The following is a 19,678-nucleotide window of genomic DNA, read 5'->3' as shown; positions in this document are numbered from 1 at the left end:
GCAACAAAACGACAACAGCGATAACGCAGCGAAAGACGGTCACCGTCCGAAAGTAAAACAAAGTACGCGTGACATAGCCACCGATGTCAACGTGGCCGCCCTGTGAGCGCGGTGAATATTGCGCCCATATTGTCACGTGAAAATACTATAAAGCTTTCTTATTTAAAATTAAATTATATGGGTTTTACGTGCCAAAACCACTTTATGAGGCACGCCGTAGTGGAGGACTCCGGAAATTTTGACCACCTGTGGTTCTTTAACGTGCCCCTAAATCTAAGTACACGGGTGTTTTCGCACTTCGCCTCCATCGAAATGCGGCCGCCGTGGCCGGGATACGATCCCGCGACCTCATGCTCAGCAGCCCAACACCATAGCCACTGAGCAACCACGGCGGGTAGCTTTCTTATTCGGTATGCACTAGCAAAAACCTGTAACACCTCGGATACTCCGAAATGTTGCAAATAAGGTTTAAGATACGTAAAGCTCTAAATGCTCTAAAATAAATTCTGTGGTTCCGTGTGTCAAAACCATATTATTATAAGGCACGCCAGTGGCGGTGTCCGGAGTCATTTTGACCACATTAGATCCTTTAACGTGCGCGGTACACGCACGTTTTTTTTAATTTCGTCCCAATCAAAATGGGGCCATCGCGGCCGGGATGCAATCCTGAGCTCTCGGGCTTAGTAGCGCAACGTGAAAGAAACCACGCCACCATGGCATGCGCTCATGCTGCAGACCGGAAATTATTTATAGTACTGAAAAAGACAAAACGAGTTGATATGAAGACTAGCTCTTAAAATGCGAGCAAGCTCTTTATTTGCAGTACAGTATAGAGTAAAAAGTTAAAACTGGCGAACCAGCACAGCGCTCACAGTCCAACAAAAGTGTTTAACTTAAACAGAATACTTAACGCTTCATATTGCTTAGACCAGAATACGAAAAAAATAACATTTACCGGAACTACAACAAACATCTACCAACACGCGAAACCTGCGGATGGGCCGAGTGCGTAGGATGGCTGCTGTAGCGCAGAAGGGAGGTCTTCCGGCAAAACATGAGGCGAAGGTTGCAAAGCCGCTCGCAGGCCGCCGCCTTGACCCTATGCCGTGGACGTGCGCCCGGTCTCGACGCTTCCAGCGACGACGTCCTCCAGCTCCCACACGCCCCCAGATTGATTGCCCGTAGCGCTGCCATGTCCGCCTGCACCTGCTCCCCTGGCTAAAGGCGGTGCCAGGATCCTGCGCATCGGGTGCCTTGCCTGCCATGCCCGGAAAGCTCGGTAGTGAAAGCGAACCGTAAAAAACGACCAGGCCACGTAGGCCGTGACGAAGAGGCAGGCGAGAGTGACCAGGCTGGCCGCCTCAATGATACGACCGTCGAGCACTTGCTTAGAGGCACTGTGGGTGCAGAAGAAGCAGCTAAGCACGGCCACCGGCGTCAGGAGCGCGAAGAAAAACAAGTCCCCCAGCACCACCCGCTGCGAATCGCCGTGTAGCGCCCAGTGAAAGAACTGGCGCACGCAAGTGCCTTGGCCCGCGGTTGGAAAGCGGTGGTTGCAAAGTTCGCAGTGGTCTACGTTCCGGGCGTTAAGCCAGCGCTCTAGGCAGTTGACGTGCATGAGGCCCATGGTGCCCGAGCACCTGCATAGCGACATAAGCGAGTTTTGTTGGTCTCCCTCGTGGCAAATGCGGCAGATGGGTCCGCTACTCGCGGTTACGTTCAGACAGCCGGCAGGTGTGTGCGGAGGACTGCCATTCCACTTCGGGTCGCTACTTAGGATCGAGGTTGGAGAACAGGCCAGAAGAACGTCAGTAGGTGGCACGATAATCGTCTTCTCGCTGTTTTATTCCCGTTCGGGGTTCGAATCAACGAACACAAGGTAACCCCTGGGCGTGCATGATGGCGAAGTCTCGATGTCAGAGGACAGCTCCCGGCTGGTACCGCGGGGCTCTGGAGACGGTGAAGGTGAGGACGAGGACGAAGAAAAGTGGCACTTCTGCTCTTCGTCGAGTATGGGAGCCTTGCTGTCGCCCTCGCGAGAGCTCCTTCTTCGACACGCACGGCTGCGCGGTATTCGGACAGCAAGTTCACGCAGTCGCGGACAGTGGGCAGCTCGTGATTGTGCCGGCGCGTCTTCGGTAAGAGCCTCGTATCGGTTGTTAGGCATGAGGCCGTCCTTCTGCTCGTGCAACCAAGTCACTGAATTTATATGTAGGGGATCGCACTGATCGCGCGAGCACCGACGCGAAAATTCGGGCAGCGCCTCCTCTCGGAAAACCTAAAGTGAGCCAACGCTGATATAAACCAACCTTCACCTCTCCTTTGGCTGTTCGCTTATACCGTTATCACTTGCGGTGTATATCAGTCCACTCAAAACATTTTCTTTAATCTACAAATCATTGGAGGGTTACCTAGCGCTACCGTCTATGAATGAAACCCACGAGGCTGTGAACTACAGCCGCTACAGCGTTTATCGTCTGCGAAAAAGGAACGTGAGTGTGCGCACAAGCGCATGTGCTTGGTTAGTAGTTTTGCTCTCAAAACTGCGGGTGCAAAGACAGGGCGTGAGGCTTGAGGATAGCAGCTCGTCACTTTCGCTTTCTGACATTAATATCCGTTGTCGAGAAGTGTAAACGTCTAAAGGTACTGCGGTATATTTACTCATCAATAACATTTGGAAGGCGATTGTACTACACACACCCGTAAGCAAAAGTATAGGGACTAGGGATTGCGCGATAAAGCTAATTTTCCCCTCTGTCTGTGAATGCAACTTGAAGGTGAAGTTGCAGCCCAAACTTGGCATTACGAACTTTGAACTTTCTAGTGCACTCGTCAGTGTCCGTTTATACGTGTTAATTACGAATAATTTCAGTTTTTTTCGGTGACCCTGTGGTCCGTACAATTTTGCTCACGGGTGTACATGCTTGACCTTATGCCTTGTCTCCAGTGACATTTTACCTCTGCAAGGTGATCAGATCAGGCCTCGTGACGTACTACATACCTGGCGAGGCTACTGTAAAACAGACCAAATCAACAACGTAAAAAGGCAATTTGTCAGTAAGACGCCAGAAAAACGTTACGACATGCTTTTTCTTTCGTACTGTTACCGGCATTACAGTCTCTTTCTCCAGCCATATGCTTTCGAGAAGGCTTATATTAGCCGCCTCGTTTTGCAGGAACTATTTCACCAGCTTCCCGCAGTCATGTCCCCCCAGACGAACAGGCTATGACCAGCGCATTAAAATATTTATCGCGTTGGTTGATAATTTTACCGTCGCTATTGTTAGCGCTTTTTGTTATTATGGCGTAATCCCTAACATTGCATATATTAGGTATGTTGGATGCATAGTGCGAGTGATTTAAACAAGTAAGCATTAATATTTAAAATAAGAAACATCTTCACTGCTCTTGCGTTCAGCAAGTGATGCAAATCAGGCCAAGAGTGTCCGTGGAAGATATCCTACTTGCATTAAAGGATTCCGTGGTATAACTCAGGAAATGAAAACAGCCGCCTTCGTGCAGTCGAACCCCAGATTCTTCACAACAAAGCACGGATTCTATACTTCACCGGTTCCCATGCAGCTTCGCACAGCATTTAAGTGTTATTGTAACACAGCACATCGCACGTATCTTCCTTTTCACCTTGTTCCTGGTTCTACGCGCTTTTTCCGAAATGAACCGATACAAACTAGCTCAGTTCGCTACTATTCTCAATGTTATAACAACATTCTGGGCGTTTGCATTCTAAAAGCACGATACGATTATGAGGCATGCCGTAGTGGCGTATTCTGGATTACGTTTCACCACTTGGTGGTTAAATGGGCGTTTTCCATTGTTATAACGTACCGACCGAATCATTTTTTTTCCTTTGTAAATACAGCCTTTTCTTTTCTACTCGGGAATATGACAAGCATGCGCACACAGTCATCAGTCTGAGCGATGCGAAGATCGCTATGGCTGGACCTCTGAGTCGAGGTTTCAGAAGAAATGACAGAATATGCCAAGTCCAGAAGGGGAAATTTATTAAGAAAATTTAGTAAAAAGGCTACGATAGGCACGTAACTGCTGTATCCGAGGATGAAGCTTTATGCGCTCTGGCAGATAAAGCCTTTGCGAACAAGTTAACAAAACCAGAATTAACAATAAATGGCTCATTACCATTTTAAAGTGTTGCGGTTGTGGTACACGTTTATATTAGAAACTTGAAGAAAATCCTATTACAACAAAACTCAATTTTTTCATACTTCCGGAGATGCGTCTGTTGCCAGATATGCACAATAAAATTTGACGCTCATTATACTAACTTCGCATTAGGTGGCGGCAGTGTAGACATGAAAAGATTGACTCCTCCTCCTTCTGTGACGCAACTAATTGCGAGGTTAAGGGTTTTTTTTTTTGCTCGCCTAGAATAGAAAGGCAACTAGCTGTCTTCAAAAGCGTACGAATTTTGGCTGGTTGGCGCATGACTTTACAGCGCAAAACCTAACGGGTCGTTTCTATGCCGGAGAAACGGGGCCCTGGGCAAATGGCAGCAAACGCGAAGAGTCAAACGTGGTCCGACAGCAAGCACGAGATAGACATTAGTGGCTGCACTGCGTTGTATGTGGCTGTGAGGCACTTTTTAAAGAATGCACCATACTATCAAAATACCATGATCAGCGCGTACGAGTGATACCTGAAGCAATCCACCGATAAGAGTGACGAAGCATTGTAAGCAAGTCCTTCCATATTTTTCAATAAGCTTTACCCAGTTTGATTACCATTGAGCGCATGGCCGTACAAGGATACTACGGGCTCAAGGATATAAAAAAAACTATATAAGATATGCAGTCATTTCACATCTCAACAGGAAAACAGTTCAACAAAATAATTTTAAAAGGGCAAGCACTCATTAAGCCACATGTGATACTGTTTCACAAACGCAACTCTTCTTGAGAATTTAACAAAAACATTTTAAAGCAAGAAAAATCAAAATACCTTCAGTTGTTGGATCAGCAGGTACTACGGATGGCAAAATTTCTGGAAATTTTGAGTAGCAGAAAAAGAACCCTTTTTCCCTTGTTTCATTTTTTTAAACCAAATTTTCGAAATTTTGAAAGAACTTCAAACTGCACTGAGAAAAACTTGACAGTGACTTTAGCGTATACACAGAAGAGGATGAAGGCGAAAGCCTACGGGCTCACGAAACGTTAATAATATTACTGGACATTTTCGTTCGAAGGCATTGTTACTTCCGATTACTTGTATTCGCCCACAAAGGGTGAGAGAAAACTCTACCTTAATAACCTTCGCCCTAATTAACAGCAAAGGTCCCGGGTTCAACTCCCACCAAAGGTCATGGGTTCGAGGACATTAATTAAATATATCTTAAATATATGTTTATACATACGTGGTATTTTGTTTCCTCGTGTCCTTATTTTATTCGCGCTGTTCAACCTCAGTTGTACTTTTACTAACATGAGTTGCTTCATTCATTGCATACATCATTGTAATCTCTCTATATTTCTTGTGTATTTTTTAATATCCTGGTCGTATCAAGCTTTTCTGGACATCAGCGTTTTAGTTCGCGGGAGTGTAACCACTTGCCGTAGTGACCTTAAGCTTGTCAAGCTTCACGCGGTGACGTAGTAATGACGTCAACGAAGCAAAAATAAAATTAAAAGCTATCCCTGCGCATTCAACGTCACCTCAAAGCATATTCCGCCAACGTTATCAGGGTTATTGACAAAGAGTGGCCGCTCGTCGGCTGGAAATTATTTGTCATCCTAAGAACGTTTAGTCGCGACGAGGCAAACCCAGCGGTGATTGATTCCGGGCTTTTGGGAGGCTTCTAAAAAAGGCAGCCACGTTTTTTTCTTCTTTTTTTAAATGCTGCGATATCAACGGGCTAGGATGGGCACCTAATGTGGCTACCAAAGGAATACCGAAGAATATGTGAGACGCTTGGCCCACAGAGAATCATACGCAAACCACTCGGTACCCTACACCGGCGAGACAAGACTTTCCGAAGAGGTTGCGCTCAAGACAACGCATTGTAATCGGTCGAGTCCCAACAGCGATGGCTGCGAGCGACCATTGTTTCTTTTGCACGTCGACTAGCCAGAGAGCGTCTAAAACTCTGCGAGGCAAAAATACACTCGGTGAGACAAACGAACGCGCACCGAAGTGCTCCGCGCGGTGGTCGGGGCAACACGAGAAAAACGCATGCGCTCTGGCTGGTTTTGGAAGCCCGCGGGTAGCGAGAATAAGAAAATTGAAGTGGCTCAATGTGTACTCGCGAATAAAATACGAAGTACAAAAATCAATAAGAACGCAGTTACCTTTGATGGCTTTAGTGTCTTAACATGGATGCTTTGGCGCAGGTGAAAAAAAAAATGTCGATATTCTTTTCTGTGACATGACGGCACAAATGAGCCACCAAAACGCTTCGTCTCATCGGACCTCGCTGCGTACTTTGTCCACTTGTCTGGTAGTGTGTTGATTTGGATTGTCTCGTTGTATGGTCCGATGTACGACTAAAGGAAAGTTAATGTATCTTTGACATCAAATGTTTGTAGCAATATTGAACCCACAAAATTCCGGAATTGAAAATCTAAAGCGCTACTTTGGAAATGTCAGTGAACCTTTGACATGAAAACTTCATGAGACCTCTATACCCATAAAGTTTCGGAATTGAAATTGATGCGCTCCGTAGTTCACGCGGCATCCGCGAGATGCCGCGACAAGCCCGCTCTCCATCGAAACGCCCTTGAAACTTCGTGCTCCGATGGGGCTCCTTGCGTCGTGTGACCCCCGGTGCATGGGCGTTAACGCGAAATCCAGCCCGAGTTTGCAACGTTTGCGCTGAAATGTTTTTTCGAGCACAAAAAAAAAACATTTTAGACTTAATCCAGAATGATTTCCGGCGCCGGGGGTTGTTTTGGTCGGAGGCGCAAGACAGCGCGAAAAATTTCCGGGGGGCTGAAGCCCCGTAAGCCCCACCCCCCCTCTCGCTGGCTACGCCCCTGGGCATGACATATACAGTACTTGCATTTAGTTGTTGAAGCACTGCCTTGCCACGGTTATTCACATGCGTGAAAGATGGCTCCTATTTGAGATTATCGCGCAAGATTACACATGCAGGATTTGTCTTACCGCCATATTGTCTACCATGTTGCCTTTCTCCCTTTATATGATAGCCGCAATGTAGACTAGCAGTTATCGAACGCCAAAAAGGCTGCTCACGTACTCAAAAACCTCGAACACAACTCCTCACACTTAATTGCATTGCAGAGTTGTACGACTGTCGAGGACATCATTAAGGAATGTTGGCAATTCAACGAAGGTGACAGTCGGCGCATGAAACAATTTGTTCGAATTCTCACTGCGCGAAAATTGGTTTTAGCCATCAAAAATGACACCATAGAGTGCATTGTAATTAATGTGATGGGGTCTACGTCTCCAAATTCAGACCCATTCCTCACCCTGTAAGGATTCACCCTCTAAGACTGACTAGTAAGCATCTCGCTTATATGTGTAGTCAACCGATAGTTTCCGGACGCTGGCGTCGGCCTTAGGATATACTGGGCCTCTCCTTATGGGGGCGCTAGCCGACATTCTCGCCCTAAAGTAAAGCTTTCTGTGTTGTTTGATTCGACAGGCAATATTTAGCGGTGATGACGACTACGAATGTTTCATTTCTTCAGCGTTTGTTCTTCAGCGACCAGCATGGTGCAGCCACCTGGTGGCGCAGAGCTCAAGCAGACAAAAACAGGCACTATTGTAGTAACCAAGTGTATTCTGCTTCGCTGCTGGTGTAAATGTTCGGCAGTGGCGTAATCGTGTTGCCGCCAACAATTTTCACCCGAAGCAAAGTAAAATACACTTGGTCACTGCAATATTAGCTATTTTTGTGTGTGTTAGCTCTGCGCCACCAGGTGGCTGCACGATTTAGGTCACCCCAGTTTACGCCTTGTTGCCACGCCTGTTACTTTGTGGGATATCCTGGAAGGGGAAAGGTTAGGTGACGATTGTCTATAGCTTTTGAGGGAAATTTACCTAGAAAATACAGTTTGAGTTGAATGGAAAGGGATGAGGAGCGGGGAGAAAGTTGATATCAACAAGAGACTGGGGCATGGGTGCCCTTTATCCCCACTGCTGTTTATGATGTACATGGTTAGGATGGAAGAGACGCTAGAGGGAACTAATATCGGGTTTAATCTCTCATACAAACAGGCGGGTACAGTAGTAGAGCAGCAGCTTCCAGGTTTATTTTATGCAGACGACAGTGTGTTGCTAGCTAACAAGCAAAGGGATTTGCAACGTATGGCTAATTTCTGTGGACAGGAAGGCAAGAATTTAGGTTTCAAATTTAGTGTCAGAAAAACCGGTGTTATGGCATTCAATAAAAACAGTGAACAGACAGTGGCAATACAGGGCGAGGAAATACCTAGGGTAAGAGAATATAAATACCTTGGTATATGGATAATTGAAGGCAATAGATATATGGAAACCCAGGAAAGAACAACAAGGAAGGGGAACAGAAATGCAGCCATAATAAAGCGCAGAGCACTATGGGGATACAATAGGTACGAGTTGCTCCGGGGTATGTGGAAAGGTGTAATGGTTCCAGGACTTACTTTTGGAATTGCGGTTGTTTGCTTTAAATGAGGGGTGCAATCAGGATTCGATGGGAACCAACGGTCAGTGAGACGCCTCGCATGGGGCGCTCACGGGAAGACTACAAAGGAAGCTTTGCAGGGTGCTATGGGCTCGACTAATTTTGAATTGAGGGAAGCCCACAGTAAAATTGATTGTGAAGAACGACTGTGGAATATGGAAGAAAAAAAATGAGCTGGGAGAGTTTTGAGGTATCTGTACAGCAAAAACATTTATTACCAGTGGAAGAAAAGAAACAGGAAGCTTACCAGCTAGTATGTGGCCTGTAGGGTGGGCAACACAGCGACAAACAACGTCAAGAGAAAGTCAGAGATGCTGAAATAATCTCATGGGTGGCGGCAATGGAAAAGAAACCTGCGATGAATAACTGCTTAAGAGGAAAAAAACAAAATCAGGAAAGAAACGATTTATGATCACTAAAAGGAAGCTCATTACTTTTAGAAGCGAGATCGGGATGCCTTAGAAAACGCAACTATAAAGCGAAATATAAGAAGGAAGAAGAAGCATGTGCTTGATGCGGTAAAGCTAGGGAAACGATGTAGCATGTTTTATTAGAATGGGAAGACGTCTGCCCAGCAGTCGATGTAAACACTACTGGCCTCTTTGAGGCCCTTGGGTTCAGCGGGAGCAGTGGAAAAGTAAACCTGTCCACAATAAAGTTTAGTAAGAAGTGATTGGAAGATTGGTGGAAGTATGGAAACGACAAAAAACGGAGACGTACAAAAGCAAAGTTTGCTATAGGGGGTCAGAAAATGTGGTTGTGGGAGTTCATAGCAGTTTCTTTTTCGTTTTTTTTTTCTTTTTTAACCTCGGTAGGACATTAGGAAGTATAATAGCAACAGCTTGGTTTCGCATCCCACCGTCCCGTTCCAAAGGGGACGCTAAAAACATCCATTCATCCCATTCAGAAAAGCTGGATATGTACAGCGTTCATGGGCAGTCTCGACGCCCAGCGTGCGTCAGCGGTTCTTCTTTTCCTTCTTTGCTTCGCTTTCACGGCGCAGATTGCAACCAAACTTGGCGATGAGCTTCTTTATACGTCTAGTAATACAAAATAAGCAAACTTAGAAGATTCGTTTTTCTGGCGAAAATTGTGATTTTAGCACCGCATCCCCCCTTAACGACAGGAGTGGTGGCTTCGAAAATGCGACCCCTACTTCGAGATTCTGTGTGCGCTTCAGGAGAATGGGCAAAAAGAAAACCTCGCACAACTTACAAAGTGCCAAAGGTCGACAATAAGATAGTAGATAGAGCGGCCTGCTCCCTGCTTCAGATAATGGCTGGGGCCCGACTTCGATGCCCCAGGGTTGGCACGGTGAAGCTGAAGTTGACTGAAAGTCCTACAGCCTAATCTTGCACTCGTGCTCACTCCCTATTAGTGGCCGCCTTATTCAAGAGGGCTCGAATTGCCATCCCTCTGTCTTGCTGCCCAAGCCATTTCACACCACATCTGGACGCTACGTCTCGAACTCGGAGGCGCCACAGCCGTGCAACCATCAAGCTTATGACATGAATGCACACTTGTAAGCCTTGTTATTCCTGATGGGTATAGGTTTGCGTTTATTGGATTATACCTACTATGTCTGTGTGAGCTCTGTCAAACTCGTCTACAACCGTTTAGATCAACAACCATACTGCCCAGCTATGCCTCACTGAACGCTGAGCGAGAGGCTAAACATAACCCTGGTTGAGTCATGCGTGGCGCGACAGTTTAACTCTGGCTGCGGAAATAAAGCATAAAGTGATATTGCAGTGGGTCACGGGACGTGGTGGCATAGCATGTGGGGGGAAGTGGAATGTCCGGCGCCGCAGCCACAGCGCCAGTCACCCGGGAGGCGCGAGCTCGAGATTGCCTGAGCTGGTCTGGTTGAGACACGCTGACTGCTGCTCTCTTGCGCTGTATTCATATTAGATTCTGGTGGAGGTGCTACGGCTTTCCCCAACCTGGAATTACGCACCCGAACCCTGCCATCCGTCATGCCTGACGACCCCAGCCCGACATCCCCACCGGTCACTCCAGCCATCGTGTGTGCTGGTGTTCAGCGGGATCCTGATATCTTCAGCGGCACCGATGAGAAAGACGTTGAAAATTGGCTAGAATCGTATGAACGTGCCAGTAACACCAAGAAATGGGACGATCCCCTAAAGCTCGGGAACGCGATCTTCCATTTATCGGGCGTCGCCAAGCTGTGGTTCAAAAACCACTAAGCCGATCTCCGCACGTGGGCTAGCTTCAAAACCGGCATCGCAGAAGTTTTCGGCCGCCCTAGCGGGCGCAAACTTCGCACTAAACAACGCCTACGAAGCCGATCCCAGCAAAGTGATGAAACGTTTCCCCGCTACATACAGGACATCGTCGACCTCTGCCGGCGTGTCAACCCGACGATGGCGGAGGCGGACAAGGTACGGCACATCATGAAGGGTTTTTCCGACGATGCCTTTCATATGCTGCTGTCCAAAAACCCAGGCACTGTCTCTCAGGTCATTGAGCTTTGCCAGCGTTTCGACGAGCTCTGCAGACAGCGTCTTCTCACGCGGCGCCCCCCCTGCATCCGACGGAACTCTCGCAGGCATAATCGCGGCTCCTGAGATGGACTCCCTGCTTGGCCAAATAAAAGAGTTCGTCTGTGCTGAGGTCGCTCGTCAGCTTTCGCTGCTGTCCTCAGCCATGCCACCACCTTCGCCTTTGCCAGCCAACCTTCGCCAGGTCATCCACGAGCAAGTGTGCGCAGCTCTCCCTTCTGCCCGCGAGACTCCACCTGTGCCGACTCCCGTTGCTTTTCCCGAGGTGACTGCACCTCTCAGCTATGCCGAGGCTCTCGCGCAGCCACCACCTCCGACCATTGCGCCATCCCCATCGTTCGTGCCACTGCGTCCACCTCCTCACTTGCTGATGCCAGCGCACTTTTTACGCCATCTGCAATTTTTGCTCGTCGCAAATGTTCCTCGCTGCCTTTCGCTCTTTTGGACGTTCAGGCTGGCGTCAGCAGACTGCTCATCGCCAGCCGATTATCCTATCATCTCACTTTGCTTCATGGGAAGTGCGTTGGCTGTACCCAGTGTGTCGACCATGCTACCGTCACTGACATGCCAACCGGTCCCATCGCCATTCATGAGGTCGCCGGAGTGGCCTTTAACCCCGCGCAGGAGCCGACTTCGCCCGATGTTTTACATAGCTCCATCGCCGACACGTTGACTGTTTCTCAACGCGCCCAGCTTCTACGCCTTCTCGACAAGTTCCATTCGTCTTTCGACTGCGAGCATGATCCCCTGGGCCGCACGTTGTTCTTGTTAAGAAGGACGGATCGATTCAATTCTGTGTCGATTACCGTGATCTTAACAAAATCACTCGTAAAGATGTTTGCCCTCTTCCGAGAATTGACGACGCCCTTGACTGTCTCCAAGGCGCGGAGTCCTTCTCTTCTATCGACTTACGCAGCGGCTATTGGCAAGTCCAACCTAAAACGGCCTTTGTGACACCAGATGGCCTATATGAATTTCGTGTCATGCCTGTCGGGCTTTGCAGCGCCCCCGCAACATTTGAGCATATGATGGACAACCTTTTGCGTGGTCTCAAGTGGAAAACGTGGCTGTGTTACTTAGATGATGTGGTCATTTCCTCAGCCGATTTTCCCACCGATCTCTGTAGGCTGGAGGAAGTGTTGCAGTGCCTAACTTCCGCCAGCTTTCAGCTCAACCTGAAGAAATGCCACTTTGGCGCAAGTCAGCTCACCATCCTTGGCCCTGTAGTATCTTAACACGGTATTCTTCCTGACGCCGCCAAACTCCGTGCAGTTGCTGATTTTCCCAATCCTTCCTCCGTAAGAGAACTTCGCAGCTTCCTTGGCCTGTGTTCTTACTTTCGCCGCTTGATTCAGAATTTTGCGTCCATTACCGCTCCCTTGAATCAGCTTCTGTGGAGCGACTTATATGACTACGCCTGGTCGTCCGCTTGTGATGATGCCTTCCAAGAGTTGCGTCGTCTACTGACCTCGCCGCCTATGCTGCGTCACTTCTACCCGACAGCTCCGACCGTAGTACACACCGACGCCAGCGGTGTTCAATTCGGCGCTGTGCTCGCGCAGCGCAAATTTGGATTCGACGAGTACGTCGTTGCATACGCAAGCCGCACCCTCACCAAAGTCGAGCAGAATTATTCCGTTACGGAGAAGGAATGTTTAGCCATAATCTGGGCAGTTGGAAAATTCCGACCCTACCTCTATGGCCGCCCTTTCGACGTGATTACCGACCACCATGCACTTTGTTGGCTGTCACCGTTGAAAGACCCCTCAAGTCGATTACCTCGCTGGGCTTTGCGGTTGCAAGATTTCAACGTGCGCGTTGTCTACAGGTCTGGCCGCCGCCACACCGATGCCGACGCGCTTTCCAGTTCGCCCGTGTCAACCGAAAGCGATGCCTGCCTGTCTGCCGCCATTGACCAAGTACTTTTGTTCCCAGCAGGCTGTGGCATTGCTTCGGAGCAACGCAAGTATTCCTGGATTAGTAGTCTTATCCGCTTCCTTTTAAACCCATCGACTGTTCATTCACCTTCTCGAGCTTTGCGCCGTCAAGCATCTCACTTCGAAATTCGGGATGTACTTCTCTATCGCCGGAATTACGTCTCTGACGTCCGTAAGTGGTTGCTGGTCATACCTCGAAATCTTCGTGGTGAAATATGCTCTGCCTTCCACACTGACCCGCACTGTGCACATGCGGGTGTCTTCAAGACGTACGCCCGGCTTCGCTCCAGGTTTTATTGGCGTGGCATGTACACCTTTGTGTGCAAGTACATTCGGTCGTGCCCTCAGTGCCAATGCCGTAAGGTTCCTGCTTAGCATGTGTCTGGTCCACTCCAACCAATCCCGTGTCCTGCAAGGCCCTTCGATCGCATTGGCATTGACCTGTATGGCCCCCTTCCGAGCACGGCTTCCGGGAACCGCTGAATAGTCGTCGTCATCGACCATTTGACGCGATACGCAGACACAGCCGCTCTGCCTGCTGCCACCGCTCGCGATATAGCATCCTTCCTCATGAAAAACTTTATTCTCCGTCACGGTGCACCTCGTGAACTTTTAGGTGATAGAGGACGTGTCTTGCTCTCCGAAGTCGTAAACGCGCTCCTTGCTGAATGTCGCATCGTTCATCGTACCACCACTACCTACCATCCTCAAACTAATGGTCTGACGGAAAGATTTAACCGCACCCTTGGGGACATGCTGTTCAAGTACGTCGTCTCTGATCAGCTGATTGGGACCTCATTTTGCCATTCAACACGTTCGCCTACAACACTGCACCACAGGCGACCACAAACTTCTCCGCATTCTTCCTCTTGTATGCCTGCGAACCTTCGACTACCCTCGACACCATTCTTCCGTACAGACCCGACTCATCCGAATGCACGCCCATCTCTGAAGCTGCCCGCCGCGCAGAGGAATTGCGTCAGCTCGCCCGTTCCTTTACAGCCGTCGACCAATGGAAACAAAATTTTAGACTTGGCGATGATCATCCGCATTGTCACTTTCATCTGAACTCGCTTGTGTGGCTTTGGGTTCCCGCCGTTCGTGCTGGAATCTCATCCAAGCTTGTCTCCAAATATCAAAGACCCTTCCGTGTTGTAGCGCAGACATCGCCTGTGAACTATATTGTCGAGCCTGTCACGCCACCTACGGACCAACGTTGTTGTGGTGCTGAAACCGTCCACGTACAACGCTGAAGCCTAGAGTCTTCTTAAGGGATTCCGCGCGTGCGCGTCGGCGTCCCTTGTTGTATTCACCCGTGTTCTTCGGGAGTGGTGGAATGACCAGTTTGTTCCTAATGTCTCTCGGAATTTTCATTCTCTTGGTGGTTCCTGTGTGTGCTTGGGGGGGGGGGGCGGAGATTCAGGAGTTGTAGGATCTCATGCCCTTGATGTTTGTATGACAGCCTCCACCGCTGCGCCGCTCTCTGTGCTTCCACGATTTCGGTGACGGTGTCATGCTTTCGTTACTTGCCCACGTAGGAAGTCCAGCGGCTACTCCGTAGACTGAACGCAGTGAAGTGTCGATCTTTGCGATGTCGATCTTTCGTATTTGAAGGAAAACGCATGTGTATGATATCCTGCAGACGAAGTAAGCCTGGATTAGCCTTCATGCCTCTTTCTCTTGGAGTCCAAACTTACAGTCAGTAATACGTCGCAGCAGCCCGATTATCTGGCGAGAGGCGCTCGCCAGTCTCTTCATAGTTTCTTTGCACGAGTTCTTTTCCTCTAGCCATTTCCCCAGTACTGTGATGGTGGCGACCTGGGGTACTACTTCGTTATTGACTACTATTTACAGCGTAGTTTTGATTGCCTGCGTTGTTTTGCCGGCAATAAACAGTTCTGACTTGGTAGAGGAGCATTTGAGGCCGTTACCGGCCATGCAGGCTTGTACCGTGTCGGCTGCTGTTTGCAATGCCTGTTTGACGGCCCCGGCATTGCCTTGTCTCGTCCAAATGGTAACATTGGACGGATCCACAAGGCGGATGAGCGAGATCTTGTTAAGTTCCTTGGGTAGGTTCGTCATTGCACAGCTGAAAAGAAAAGGAGATAGTACTGCACCCTGGGGTGTACCCTTAGCACCGAGATTGACCTGAGGGCTGTTGATATCTCCAATGTTGAAGGTGGCTGTCCCGTCGCGAAGAAAGGCGATGATGTATCTGTGCACCCGTGCCCCAACATTCATGTCCGATAGGTTTCTGAGTATGGCCTCGTGTCTGACGTGATCGAACGCCTTGTGCACATCAAGCCCCAGGGTCGTGCGCACTGTCCCCGGGATTCCGGCACCACGTCCCTTTTGAACATCCACATGATGTCTTGCGTGGACACAGCTGGCCGAAAGCCAAAGAGTGTGGGTGAGAATAATTGGTGTTCCTCTACACATTCGCCGAGGCGTGTTACAACTACGTGCTCTAGTGCTTTGCCCAGACATGACGTAAGTGAGACAGGGCACAGAATCTCCAGTTGTAGCGTTTTTGCCGGTATTGGAATAAAGACTACGACAGCCTCCTTCTATTTCTGTGGCAGTTCCCCGGTGCGCCACACCTGATGGAAGAGGCCGGTTAGGCTTCTTCAATTAGGCCAGTCAGGACTCGGTCATCGAGGTTGCGTAGCATTTTATTTGTTATGCCGTCCGGCCCCGCCGCTAAGGTTGTTTTTAGATCGGCGAACGCAGCTCTCACCTCAGCCTCGGTTATGTCGGCATCTATGCTCTTATTCGCTTCACCAGTGCACTCTGCGTACGCCAGCTCATTTTTTTTCTGTATTAAAATAGCGGCTGGTGAGCTCTTGTATGATCTCTTGCTCCGAGGCCTGATGTGCCCAAAGGAGTCGATTGACCTTCTTGGCCATTGCCCCTCTGCTGCTATCGGGATCGAGCAAATGCCTAAACAAGAACCAGGGTTCTTCGAGCCGAGCTGGCCCTTTAGTCTGTTGCACAGCTGCATCCACTGAGCCGATTCCGCTCACGTGAATACTCTAGTACTTCCGCCTTAGCCTAGGCCAGTGCTTGTTTAAGTGTGCGGTTATGTTTGCGCTTCATCCATTTTGCATAGAGAGTCTGCTGCGTTTCCCGGAGGCTTATCAGCTTAGAGTCGGGCCTGGGGCCATCTTCCTCGGTGGACGCCTCGATCGTGGCTTCTTCCGCATCCTGGAGGAGCTGCGCCGTCCACTCGTTTAGGTCTTTAACCTTCGTTGCTGCCTGACGGTTGCGTTTGAATCTAAATTGGTCCCACTTGTTATGTTCGACGAGTAGATTCTTCTTTCTTATACCCAGCTGCAGGTATTCTAATGTCCAGGGCATAATGATCACTACCCAAATTGAGGCCTGTATTGGACCACGTCACTCCCTCTACTTGCCGGACGAAGGTCAGATCGGAAGTGGTGTTTCGTTACACGCTGTTGCCAATACGTGTCGGCTGCGTGGAATCTGCGAGCAGGGACAAGTCGTGGTAGTTGGCCCCATTTGCTATCGACAATCCCTTCTTAGTATTTCGCGGGTAGCCCCACATGGTACTGCTTGCATTAAAGTCTCCCAGGACGACGAGCTGGGCTTGTGCCGCCTCTTTCCATGCTTTTCTCATGATTGTGGGGAAGGGGATAGTATTGCACTTTGGCGGGCTATATATGTTTAGTATATGGAGGCATTTATGCTTCCTGTTTTGGCTGCAAAAATGTGTAGTGCAGATTTTCGATTTGTAAGTCGATTTGCATTGCGATGATGTTTCGATGCACAGCAATGGCTGTTCTTGCACTCACTTTCTTGCTTGTCGAGAGCTCAGTAAAACAGGTATTGCTCGTTACTTTGATTGCTGATTCTGTTCCCTGTAGCGCGATGACATTGACCTTGGGGTCGAGGTCCGCCATTGCGAACTGCAGCGCTGCCCTCTTTCTGGCAAACGACCTGCAGTTCCACCTGGAATATCCTAACTTGTTCCGCCATCCCCTATGCGGAATTCCATGGACCTGGCGTGGGGTGCATCTGTGGGGATGCCGTGCCCGTCATGAGGTCGTCCTGCGTGACTCGTAGCCATGTTCACTGGTGAGAGCGTGGATTGCGGAGTCTCTGTATTGCTGCCTAAGGTGGGTAGCATGCTGGTGATTTCAGTTTTAAGCATGTCATGGAAGGCTTTGAGTGTTTCTTGCATTACACACTGTATTGGGATGAATGTTTCTTCTATGCTATTCGCTCTGCTTGTCATTGTTTGCTCGACTGCTTCGACTCTTTGTTCGAGGCTGTTTGCGGGTTGTGCAGTGGAGTCTATATCTTCCGTTAGTATTCTCTTAGCATTACGTGCCCTATCCACGTCCATGCTCGCCTCTGCGTTCCTGTGTACGGATGCGGCAGTTTCTCTAGCTGTAGCTGTTACTCGGATGGGCATGAGATTTTCTAGCGCTCGGATTTTATTGTTTGCGGCTCCTAGCTGTTTTCTGAGCTCCTTTACTTCTGCGGCTCGCCCTCTCACCATTTCGTTGACTTTTTTTCGGCAAGGCTTTCTCTATCTCCATTAGAGTATCTTCGCGCAGGCCACTATCGCGGGGAAGATTGTGCAATGTCAATTTTTTAGGGTGTGGTTGCGCGCGAATGCTCGCAGTAAGACGCAGCAGTCTGCTGTTGTGGACCGCGAAAGGTCGAGGACCAACTCCTCCAAAGTGCAGTTTTTCTACAACGCCGAGGCCCAAGCGAGAACGTTGACTGCGTGCGTTGGTGAAGCTGGGTGCGGAATAATCAGTCCATCGCCGAAACCCGCGAATAGCAGGCTTAATGTGCGGATACAGCAGCTCTCGGTAATCCCTCTCAGGAAGAGCGTGCAGTCTCGGCGGCCGGCGTGAAATTGCGTCGCCAACTCTTGCGGCGTCGTCATTGCGGAGATGGCCTGCATGACCATCTGGCAGCCGGGTGAGGTATAGAAGTAGGCCGCTCTCAGAGTAAGTTTGCAAAGCGTCGCGTCTTCTTTGGTCCGATAGTGCGCAAACCGCTCTGATGGTTACTACTCCGATGGATACTAACGAAATTGATAACGTATATCGTTTTCGTGGTTGGTATACGCGATGGCGAAATTTTTAGCGCTGCGTTGGTATATCGACTCGAAGATTTGCGTTCTGTGCATGAGAACTCTGGCTATTGAAATGAAAAAAGAAAAGAAAGAAAGAAAGAAAGAAAGGAAGAAAGGAAGAAAGAAAGAAAGAAAAAAAGAAAGAAAGGAAGAAAGAACGAAAGAAAGAAAGAAAGAAAGAAAGAAAGAAAGAAAGAAAGAAAGAAAGAAAGAAAGAAAAGGGAAGTTGGTAGTTTGTTCTGAATGGCGAGACATTGATAACCCTACAGCTCACTTTAAGATGTGACCTAAGCAACGTGCATACACATCGGGAAAGTTGCCGTCATTGCGATTGAAGTGCGGGCTCGGTGGTCTGGATTGTCAGGATTCAAGAAAAAGATGCGGACGTCTTACTTTAATAAATTTTCATTGGTCGGTGTTCGTTTTTATTTGTTCTGATGTATGCTGCCGGCCAGTCCGGGTATCCGCACTTGGGTATATCTTGGGTATCCGCGCTGGCGCTTCACTGTCTCCCTTTCTTCTGTCCGTTTTCAAGAAATGTATTCTGCGCCACAATGTATACCTAGGATATCCGCACAATTCTCGCTTTCAAGCGGACACATATACCTAGCGCTGAGCTCGACAATGTGGTCGTGGTGCTAAGCGACCAACTGCGTACGCGTATTTAATAAAGTTTACCGGGAACAGCCGACAGGCAAATAAACCTTGGAATAGAGTCACGGTCAGAGTTTCGTACATGCACTACCAGAGGGAACTGTGGCGCTAGTGTCTAAGGGAACTGCATGCAGGGCAGTTCAGCCAGCATGGAAATGATGGGCAGTGTTTGGATTTGCCTGTACCCCCTTCAGTCACGGCGTTAGCATTTGCAGACACCACCCATTTTTCTCATTTATGCGCAGTGGGTGCCAGGAATAGAGCACAAACATTGCGCTTGGGGAAAATTGAAGATTCTGCTAACCTAAATTACTTTCATTTTACTTCTAAGTGGCATGCATCGTTTCAGAGTATCGCTTTGGTGAAGGCACTACCGTGTTTTACGTGACGTTTGATGCGGGCCGTGCCGGTAGCAACCTCGGGATATATTCTTTACTTTCTTGAAATACTTGTCACGAATAAATAACTTCTGCATGTAATTCGAGCGCGGGATTCAACTTTTTTTATGACGAAGCATATCATGGCTGCTTTATAATATTCAAATGTTTAGTTACACCATATAATTATTTCGACTCACCGTGAAATGCAAAGAGATACATTCTACCACCTCGACTTGCTTTCAGTAGAGTCTCAAGCACATTGGAAGAAAATTATATATGTTTCACACATATATGAACATTGGATAATAATTCTGGACTTAAGGGGATATACTTCGTCCGTCTGTCTTCAAATGGCTTCTTCACTTTGCAATGTGATTATTTTTAAGTACTCCTTTATAAATAATTAAGTAAACATT

At 48.6% G+C, this 19,678-nt stretch overlaps 1 protein-coding gene across 1 annotated transcript; it reads right to left on the bottom strand.

The window, feature by feature from the left end:
* Positions 1–1,099: 1,099 nt before the first annotated feature.
* Positions 1,100–1,627, bottom strand: LOC135918093 (E3 ubiquitin-protein ligase MARCHF2-like). Its single transcript, XM_070529795.1, has one exon. The coding sequence runs from the start codon at positions 1,625–1,627 to the stop codon at positions 1,100–1,102; it is 528 nt and encodes a 175-aa protein (XP_070385896.1).
* Positions 1,628–19,678: the final 18,051 nt, after the last annotated feature.

Source organism: Dermacentor albipictus, unplaced genomic scaffold (genome assembly GCF_038994185.2).
Source record: "Dermacentor albipictus isolate Rhodes 1998 colony unplaced genomic scaffold, USDA_Dalb.pri_finalv2 scaffold_30, whole genome shotgun sequence".
NCBI classification, from domain to species: domain Eukaryota; kingdom Metazoa; phylum Arthropoda; class Arachnida; order Ixodida; family Ixodidae; genus Dermacentor; species Dermacentor albipictus.
Note: the sequence above shows the minus strand (reverse complement) of the source record. Positions and strands in the feature narration are given on the sequence as shown.